Consider the following 11,071-nt stretch of genomic DNA (forward strand, 5'->3'; position numbering starts at 1 on the left):
TATTGTGCCCACTGGGATGGACATAGGATGTCGTAAAGTTTTCGTAAAGATGTCGTAGCGATGTCGTAAAGACGTCGCCAAATTTTGTTCGCACTGGATAATAGTTTTTAAGCAAGGAAAATCAATTCTTAACGTAAAAGTTTAATTTTCAGAGAAATAAATAAATTTCTATACTAAAAATATTATATGTAGCTAGAAAGAGAATAATTATTAATAAAACACATAAATTTTCAAACAAATATGATAATTCTTTATGGAATTTTCCAGCCAAAAGGTTAAGTTCTATCAATAAAGATCAATTTTTAACAAAATTAATGAATTTTAAACTGAAAAAAGGTAAATTTTCAATTAAAAACAGAATAGTTTAATTTCAAGTTAAAGAAAGGAATTCCAGATACATTTGTTGAAGTAAATTCACTATCACCCCCTCCTAAACCCCCGAAAATTGGTCAGGATCAGCACTTTACATTGGACATTGTGCGCATGCTCGTAATCAAGTTTGAACGTGAGTTTTCCAATAAGAATTAGATAACAGTAACCTGCGTATATATATATGCGTGAATGAATAAAGGAGGAGTTAGAAGTAGGAAACTTGTTCATTCTTCAGTTTCCAGTTTAGTGAAAGGTCGCAACCAATTAATTCTTGTAAGAACTCTCGAACTGTGAGGATCATCTCTGCTTGGGAAATTTCTGATTTTTTTATCATAGACGAGTGGACAACTGTAGACTGAAGGAGACTAAAATATTTAGCAAAATGATGAGTAAGTCGATTTTTCGAATTTATTCATTTATTCAAAATTTATCATATTTAATAAAAGTATATTTTTTTAATTTAATTTTTTTTTAATAATATGGAAACTTTTGGTATTGTGTTCATTTGCATTTGAAATCTCGAGTTTTGTGTGTTAACAGTGATTTGCGGTCAAAATTCCGAGATGGGGTCACTGATCTGTGTTTAGTTCTAACGATTCTCTTCAGTGGAAAGAAAATGTTATGTTTAAAATTATTCCACTTTAAAATATTAAATTAGGGACGACTGATGAATCCCGAAAAATAAAATTACCGAATTATCGTCGGTAATTCATGAAAATAAAATTTCCGAATTATCTGAACTATAGAAAATTCCCGAATTTATAAAAACTCGCATTAGAAAATTCCCTAATAATAGAATTCCCGATGCAAACCATCTGAAACGGAAAATTTCCGACACAGTAAATTTCCTAAATTTGAAAATTCTCGAATAATAAAATTCCCGGAATAATAAAATTTTCGAAATATAAAAATTCGGAATTGGAAAAATCCCGATAAAAAATATCCGAACTGGAAAATTCCTGACACTGTAAATTTCCCGAATTTCATAATTTTTGAATAATAATTCTAGAAATAAAAAGTCCCGAATTGGAAAATTCCCCTATAGTGAAATTTTTTAATTAAAATATCTGAACTAGAAAATTCCTTACACCGTTGGCAAATTCTCGAAGATTAAATTCCCAAAATTAGGGAATTCCCGATACAAAATATCTGGACTAGAAAATTCCCGACACTGTTAAATTTCCGAAATTATAAAATTACAGAATAATAAAATATCAGAACTGGAAAATCCCCCCCCCCCACCTTAAAAAAAAGAAAGTTCCCGAAACTATGAAATTCACGAATTGGAAAATTCTCGATTAAGAAAAGTTATAAAATTTCCAAAATATATAAAACCTGAATTGGTAAAATCTCGATAGAAAATGACCGAATAATAAAATATCCGAGCTAGAAAATTCTCGAATCAAGAAAATTCCCGAATTGAAAAATTACAGAAAAAGAAATTATCCGCACTTGAAAAATCCAGAAAAAATATAATTTACGATACTTCAAAATTGCCGTTTCGGAAAATTCTCGAATATATAATTGATATGGCAATTTGTGGTATTGTGTTTATTTTGATTTGAAATCTCGAGTTTTGTGAGTCCACAGTGTTTTCCGGTATTATGTTTTAAATTATTCAACTTTAAAATAACTCGAAAAATGAAATTCCCAAAATTTGAAAATTTCTGAATTGGAAAATTTCCCAAAAGCTTATAATATGGGACAACTGAATTATCCTGAAATGTAAAATTTCGGAATCGGAAAATTCCCAAATAATAAAAATCCCGAAATGGTCAAAACCGTAATCAGAGAATCCCGAAATAATAATATTCCCAATACAAAATATCTGAACTAGAAAATACCTGACACATTTCCGAATTTGGAAAATTTACAAATAAAATTCCCGAATTGGAAAATTTTCCCATAATAAAATTCCGGGCAGAAAATAGTCGAAAACTATAAATTATCAGAAATAGAAAAATCACAAATGTAAACAATTAAAAAATTGTTTTACAATAAATATTATTTAGTTAATAAAAATACAAGTTAAATATTTTTGTAAAAAATTGTAATGTTAAAAAATGCGTGTTATACTAAAAAATGTGTATTTCTAGCTACAAAAATTTTGGTTTTAAAAATGTGCATAATGTTTAAAAAAATTAGAAAAAACCTTCTTTAAAATAAAAATTTTGATTGAAAAAAACAGAGATAAATCAGTAATTAAAAAATATCTTTCATACAAATATATGATTGTGTTTAAATAAATAAATAATATTTATGAAAAAATAATGTTTTTGGTGGCTTAAATTCGGGAATTTGCTATTTCGGAGACTTCATTGATTTGTAATTTTCTGTCGGGAATTTTTAAATTCGGTAATGTTACAAACTGTGGGTAATTTTATTATTTGGGAACTTTTATTTGAAAAAATGTAGTATTTTGGATTATTTTGGAAAATATTTTTTATAAATTGGAAATAACAAATTAATAAAATTTAATGGGACGACTGAAAAATTCCGAAAAATAATATTCCCGACACTGTAAAATCTCGAAAAGTCTTTTGGCTTGAAAGTGCATAATTTTTCATGAACCTTTTTTTCTTTCTTGACTGAAAAATATTTACTTATTGGAAATTTATTTTTTTGTTATTTAAATTTAATTTTTTAAACTGCAGATGTATCTTTCTTATTTTTGGTTGAAAAATTATCCTTTTTTGTTAAAAATTCAACTATTTTTTTGGTTATTATTTTTTGGTAAGAAAGTAATCTTGGTGAAAAATACATATTTTTTGGTTTTAAAAATCTAACGATTTGGTTGAGAATTCATCTTTATGGATTGAAAATTCAATTCTTTTGTTTTAAAATGTTCGTATTTCTTTGTTAAATTTAACTGTTTTTTTCAAATTAAAATTTTCTTTGTTGCCAGTACGGTTTTTCTTTGGTTGTAAATTAATATTCATAACTTTTGTTTGAAATTTCATTTTTTTAAATAAAAAATTCAACTGTTTTGTTCAAAAAGTACCTTTTGTGGAAAATTTATCAAATACAAGTTGATGATAATAGGAAAATATTTGTTAGAATAATAATAGCATCATATCAGTGGGCGAAAACATTTACTATTTAACATCAAACAAAACCAGATAAGTAGCCTCGGAGAGGTCTTATTGACGAGAACAAAATAATATTTACATATCATTAAACTTTGGAATTCCGCCACATTTTCCGGAAAATAAAAATCTTTCCTCTAGATAATACTAAACACTACATTTTTGGGGAAATTTAAATATATTTCATTATTTATTATATTATTAATTGAAATAAATACATGTTTAATTTTCATTAGGTCCTTTTTTTCATTTTATATTTTAATGGTATAAATATATAATAGATTTTGAAATAAAAAAATAATTAGAGAAAACCATTGTTAAAATAAAAATTTTATTTTAGAACAAATTTGAATAAAATATTTTATTTTGTAAAATTAAGTTTAAAAGAACATTTAAAAAGATTTCAAACGATTTATAAAATTGTCAAAGAAGAATCTGTAAGGTCTTAAGAACATTTTTAAAATTTTGCAAATGTAAATAAAGAATATAATGACAAATTTGATTAATTTTAAATTATTAGAAGACTTAAAAAATGTCAATGTATGAAAAAAAATGGTGGGAAACCTTTTTATGATTTTTCATTTTGAAAAATAAATATTGAGAACATTTCAAAAGATTTCCTTACATTTAGAAAACAAGTAGAAGATTTTAAAGCATAATATTTCATTTGATAATATTAAAGAAAAATTTTTAAACAAGTGAATATAAGAAATGTTTAAAATATTTGAAAAGGAATTTTAAACTGTAAAAGATGTTTATAAATGGAGGTTTTGAAAAAGATTTGAAACCATAACTAGAAGCTTTAAAATAATGTTTGAAAGTTATAAGTGAATAAAACAAATTTTCCTAAAATTCTTAGGAAAATTTGCAAGACTTTAGGGCGATTCTTGTCACATTTTAAATGATTTTTCAAAATCATTTCGATATACATCTTCAAAAATCAATATTTTGTTAAAGTTTTTTTAAATCCGTACAAGTTTTTCATTATTTTTTAATATTTTTAAAACTTGTGAAGAGTCAATATTTCTTTTAAAATGATTCCAATTTTCCCTAAAATTAAAAAAATATCTAAATAAACTTCGAAACCATCTAAATATCTTTTAAACATTCTCGACTTTTTTTCTAAAACTTGGTAATCTTGCAAAGTAGAAAGCAAAATTGATATTATAATATTGGAATTATAATATTCCAAAACTTAAAAAATTAAAAAATTGTTTTTTAATAAATATTATTTATTTAATAAAAATGAAATAATTGAGTATTTTTATCAAAGAAATTTGTTTCCAATTTCAAAGTTTTTAAAATTATGATTTTAATTTGAAATAATATTAATTGGAAAGTGTATTTCGGGATGAACAATTTTGTTTGAAATTGTTCATAGTATTTTTTTTAATTACAAAAAACAGTTGTTAAAAATCGTATTATTTATTTGAGAAAAAAGAGAAACTTCCAGATAAAGAAGTAAAGAAACATTTTTTCTTTCTCAGCGCATGTGTTTTTAAATTTATTTTTGCATAATTTTTTTTTTAATTATTGTTAATTCAAACTCAAATAATAATTTAAAAAATTTTAAACAGAAAAAAATGTTTGATAATATTTGATTATTATTATTTTTTTTAATAAACAGTTTTTTTCAATGTTTAGTCATTTAAATTCTGAATTTTTATATTTCGACAGTTTTGGACGACTGAAAAAACCAGAAAAATAAAATTCCCGAAATTATAAAATTGCCAAAATATACAAATCCCGTTTCGGAAAATTCCCGACAGAAAACTTGCCGAACAATGAAATATCCGAACTAGAAAATTTCCGAATTTAAACAATTAAAAAATGTGTTTTTTTAATCGATATTATTTATTTATTAAAAATAAAAGAATTCAATATTTCTATCAAAGAAATAACATTTTTAAATATATTTAAATGTTTTTAAAATTATTCTTTGAATTTAAAATAACAATAATATAAACAATATATTCAGAAAATGCAAATTTCAGTATTAGCTAGAGGAAAGATTTTTATTTTTTTGAAATGGGACTCAATGCCAAAGATTAATGACCGGTAAATATTGGTTAGTGCTCAGCAATGTGGCCTCCGAGGATACTTATATGTTAAGATTCGAGGTTAGATTCGAGGTTAGATTTTATGTTAATTTGTCTACGCTTACCGATAATATGTTATTATTATTCGAGCAAATATTTCTTCATTTTTCTAATTTCATAAACTTTTTGTTTTTTACATCATTTGAATTTCTTAGCTCAATTATTTCTATAGTTTTATTTTTGGTAGGTAGTTTAATATTCAACATCCCGAAAATTTATTTTTTGGAAAAATTATGTCATCCCATATAATTTTATCTTCGGTAAGACAAAAAACTATAAATATTTTAAAAAAGAATTAATGTTTTGATAAATTTATATTATTTTAAAAAATACGTTTTTTCTATTTTTGAAAAAACTTTGGAATCTGGAGTTTCGAAATTTAACAATTTTAATTTCAAGTCTGGAGGTTAAATGTTCGAGAAGGTTACATTCTTCATCAATTTCTTTTAGAAACTTTCAACTTTAAAAGAAATAACTTTAATTCAAAGTTTCAAATTATTAAGAATAAATTGGCATATAAAATTTATTAAAAATTAAACATTTGTTCTTAGAGTTTTTTAAATTAAGAATTTTGTGTGTTTTGAATCAATTTAACCAAAAATTGAAAAAGTGTATTTTGATGATTTTTTTATTGATTCTAAATTATTAAATCAAAAGATTTCTTTATATTAATTTGGGAAAAATGTCTTATTTTCTGTACAATTTTAAAATTCTTAATTATTATTAATTATTTTCGATCAGAAAAAAGTAAATTTTAATCAAACAGTTGCATGTTCGAGCCAAAAAGAGGAAATTGGAAAACAAGAAATTATCGAAATTAATTAACAGCAAGAACAAAATCGAATATTCAACCAAACAAATGAATTTTCAACTGAAATACATTTTAAATTAGATTTCAACGAAAAGGCCAATTTTTCTTCAAAAAGTTGAATTTGTAACTCAAAATATGATTTTTTAAGTTTTCAGTAAAAAAATTGATTTTCAACTAAGTAGTGAAATTTCCAACCCAAGGAACACGTAGTTTCAACCAAGAGGATTAGTTTTCAATTTAAATAAAGAATTTTTACTGAAACAGTTGAATTTTCAGCTAAAATAATAATTTACACAAAAAAAGTCGAATTTGCGATTCTCGTTAATTCGAAATATCGGAATTCTTAAAATTCGTTTTTCAAAGTTTCGGAAATTTCTTGATTTTCCTAGTTTCATCAACTTTTACTTTCGAAATTTTTTTTTTTCTAATTAATTTCGGTAGTTTTATTTTTCTCGGTAATGTGAAATTTGGGGAATTTTTCTGTTTGGTAATTATATTTACTATGAATGTTTAAAAAAAGAATTAATATTTTGATAAATTTGTATCATATTATAAAAAAATTAAGTAAATAATATTTAAGTATAAAATTCTTATAAATTAAAAACCAAAGACTAATTAAAATGTTTTACTGTCCAAATTTGATCGTTTGATTCTTGTTTTTTTTTTTAATTTAAAAGAAATTTGTAGTGAAATTTGAATGCTTCACGTTAAAGGGCATTTTTAATTTATTCAGAATTTTATTAATTTTATTTTATTATTTTAATAACTTTATAAGATTCGTTGTATATTACTATAGATTTCTCCACAATTTCTGAAATTTCAATTTACATTTTTGTTAATAGAGTCTGGAGTGTTTTGCAGTTTAAAGTTTTAGATTTTTTTCAAAATCACGTAGGCAAAACAAAGCTAATACAAAATATTTTACTGTTAAACTTCTGATATATATAGTCAAGACAAAAATTGATAAATCTAAAAAGAAAAGTTCATTTTTAGGATTTTGCTTTTAAATTTCAAGATTGTTTAGGCTCCGAACTATTTTTTCTGTTAACTTAAATCTTATAAAAAATGTTTTGGTCTTCAGATAAAAAGTATATAGCTTTCAGTGCTATGTGATTTTTATTACAAAATAACTTTTTAAACAACTTCGACAAATATTTCTTACTTTTTCAATTATCGTATTCTTCTTTGTTAATTTTAGAACATTGGATTTTTTAATTAAAAAATTAATTTTAAGGCAATACTTGAAAACACTTAGACATATTTCAAAATATTTCTGTGTTTGAAATATGAGCTATTGTATTAAAAACTTCTTTTTTTATGAATAGGAGTTTTTTCTAGCGAATATTTAACTTTTTTGTTGAAAATTTGTTTATTATTTGGTGTTTTAATTTGAAAATATATGTATTATCCAGTTGAATATTAAATAATTTTTGGTGAAAATTTATTTCTTTGGTTGAACTTTCAGTTTTTGAATAAAAATTTAATTATTCAATTTTTGATGGAAAAATTGTCTTTTTAATTTGAAAATTGATCTTTTTAGTTAGAAATTAATCTTCTTGGTTACAAAATCATCGTTATATTTTATTAGTATTATATTCACATTATATTTATTAATTTGGAACTCAAAGCGTTGAAAAATAAATAATTATTAATTATAATAATAAATCGAATATTATCAGGGTGGCACCTTGACCAGGAAACTGGGAATTTTATTGACCAGGGAAGAAACCGGGAAATGACAGGGAATTGAATTTGAAAACAGGGAATTTACTTTTTTTCGCGGAAAAATTTAAGTTTTAATTATTTTAATAATTTTTGTCAATTTCGAAAAGTGGTTTCCACTATATCTGCAGTCGCAGATTTTTCAGATTATCATAATTCATAAAAATAAAAATCATAATTTATTATTTTTCATTACAAGAAAAACCTTTTGCAATTTTTTTCTCTGAGATTTTTTTCCCTGACTTAAGTTTGATAACCGAATTGATGATATGGAATTTTTGTCATGGAACGGGAATTTTCTGAATAATTATAATTTGGATTTAGAAAAAAGAAATTTAAAAAAATCCCTGTTGCAAGTCAGAATTTGACACAATTTGAAAGTTACCTCTTCCAAGTTTTAGATAAAGAAAGTACTGAAAATGATTTTTATTTTGGTTAAAGATTTATAATTTTAATTGAAAATTTATCTCTGGTTGAAAATCTAACTAGTTTTTGAAAATCAATTTTCTTCACTAAGAATTGAACTATTCCAGTAGAAAATTAAACTATTTTCCTTAAAGTCCGTTTTTTCTTTGTTAAGAATTGGATTTTTAACAGAAAATTAAATCATTCCATTTTTGGTTAAAAATTAATCTTTAGTGGTTCAAAATTCAGCAGTTTGGAGGATAATTTTTTTTTTTGATTGAAAATTCAACCATTTCGTTGAAAATACACATTTTTTGTTACAAATCGATTTCTTTTTTTGGTAGAAAATGATCTTATTCTTTGCAAGTTAATTTTCCTTTTTAAAAATTCAACAATTTGGTTAAAAATTCAAGTATTCCAGTTAAATATTTATAATTTTAGTTTAAAATTCATCTGTTAGGTTGAAAATAAAATTGCCGGTTTAAGAGATAATCTCTTTTTTTTTAATTGTTTTTTTTATAGATTCATAATTTTAATTAAAAATTCAGCTCTATGTTTGAACATTCTTTAACTAGCAATTTAATTATTCAATTTTCAGTTTAAAAAATATCTTTTTTAGTCGAAAATTTATCGTTTTTGGTAGAAATGAATCTTCTTGGTTGAAAATTTATCTTTTTATTATATTATTATTATTATTATTTTTATATTATATTCAATAATTCCAAACTTGAGACGCTAAAAATAAACAATTCCGAACGACTTTCAAGTTGACGAATTCCTTAAATTATCATTTTTAACCTAAGCCGTTAAAGATATTTAATTTTCAAATTTAGCATCATGATTTTTAAAATCCAATTATTTTAATTTAAACTGAATAACTAATAATCTCACAATAAGTGATTGACCATTTCCATGCAAAAAAAAACAATTTAATTTTAAAAAGAATTCTATGGACATGATAGATAAAATCACATTAACTAAATAAGCGAAAAGCTTGCCGAAACAGAAGCATCAAGCTGACGATCTTCTGCTTCAAAAAACAGTAAGAAAAGACTCTGGAATCGTCTTTATCGGATGATTAGTTATCTACCGCGCACGCTCAATAGATCGTCGCGCCCTATTGGTCCAAATTCAAATTGCCCTAACAGGAAAACTATCGATCTGAGAGAAATCTTCCAAAAGACTTTTGTCTTCAGTCTTTGAAGCAGAATATTGCTAAAATGTAAATTGTAGATTATTCTATTTAATTTTCCTTTTTCTTTTTAACAAAAAACTTTTTTCAGAGTGGACTATTTTGCTTGCGACTCTGGTTGGTCTTGCTCTCGCCGGACCAACTCAAGACGTAGCGCAGTTTGACCAGCAAAGAGATTGGAAATCCGCACTCTTTTACGACTTCTGGGCTAATGACATTGACGGGAATGTTGTTTCTCTATCAGAATACAAAGGAAAAGTTCTGATTGTCGTCAACGTCGCCAGTAATTGCGATTTGACTGAGTCCAACTATAAGCAGCTTCAGGCCCTTTATCAGAAATACAAAGAACAAGGTTTGAGGATTCTCGCATTCCCTTGCAATCAGTTCAAAGGACAGGAACCAGGATCCTCACAAGAAATTAAGGACTTTGTTAAAAAATACAATGTTTCCTTCGATATGTTCGAGAAAATCGAAGTAAATGGTGAAAATACACACCCTCTCTGGAAATGGATGAAGGCTCAACCCAACCCAGCTAAATCTTTCAGCCAGGACATCTCGTGGAACTTCACCAAATTTGTCATCAACAGACAAGGAGAAGTTGTTGCCCGATTTACACCCCATACTGAGCCGAAAGAGATGGCAGAAACACTCGAAATCTACCTCCAGAAGGAAGCTGAGTTATAGACATAGTTTTGGTATTTTTATTTCTTATTTCGTGTTGTAAGTTTTATAGGATTGATAAGTTTTTGACCTCTCAGAGGAGAAATGAACTTTGATATGATAAAATTAAGTAACCTTTGTGAGATTGAATTTGAAGTTTGACATCATGTAAATAATGATTGATAATAAAGTTTCGTGAGTTTATTTTGCACTGTTAAAATAATTCAGTTTTTTTCTTACCTTCAAATATTTAAGTACCTGAAGGGCATGTAATGGGTATAACAGCTGGTTAAGTCAGCCCTAAGATCAATATTTTTACACCCATATTGAAAAATAAAAGTTTAAATAACGCGGAATTTTTTTTCGCGAAATGTTAATAAATATTAAAGGATCATCTGTGGCCTTGCAAGGAGTTGGAGGAAGAAAAAAGTTTATGCAAATAATGATTATCGATGGATACATTTAGGGTTTACAGCAGAAGTTTGACTTTTAACTTTCTCTGACGGTAATCATGCAATCTGTTTTACCGACAGACCCTAGAAGTTCGAAGTTGTTTACTCGCTGCGCTAGTGATGCTTTGATACAGCTGATATCAGACTGATACGTATCTCAGGCCCAATATGTTTATTTGCATTTAAAGTGCAAACATTAGTTTTTGCATTATTTGTACATAATGTTCGTGAGCGATTTTTGCTGTTTTGCCCCACTTTGATAAATATAAACC

The 11,071-nt window shown here is 25.3% G+C and overlaps 1 protein-coding gene across 1 annotated transcript; it reads left to right on the forward strand.

The window, feature by feature from the left end:
• Positions 1–567: 567 nt before the first annotated feature.
• On the forward strand, positions 568–10,567 carry LOC117172785 (probable glutathione peroxidase 2). Its single transcript, XM_033360997.1, has 2 exons — positions 568–761; positions 9,779–10,567. Exons 1-2 carry the CDS (start codon positions 755–757, stop codon positions 10,369–10,371), a joined length of 600 nt encoding a protein of 199 aa, XP_033216888.1. The 5' UTR covers positions 568–754; the 3' UTR covers positions 10,372–10,567.
• Positions 10,568–11,071: the final 504 nt, after the last annotated feature.

The sequence above is a fragment of the Belonocnema kinseyi genome, chromosome 5, assembly GCF_010883055.1.
Source record: "Belonocnema kinseyi isolate 2016_QV_RU_SX_M_011 chromosome 5, B_treatae_v1, whole genome shotgun sequence".
NCBI lineage: Eukaryota > Metazoa > Arthropoda > Insecta > Hymenoptera > Cynipidae > Belonocnema > Belonocnema kinseyi.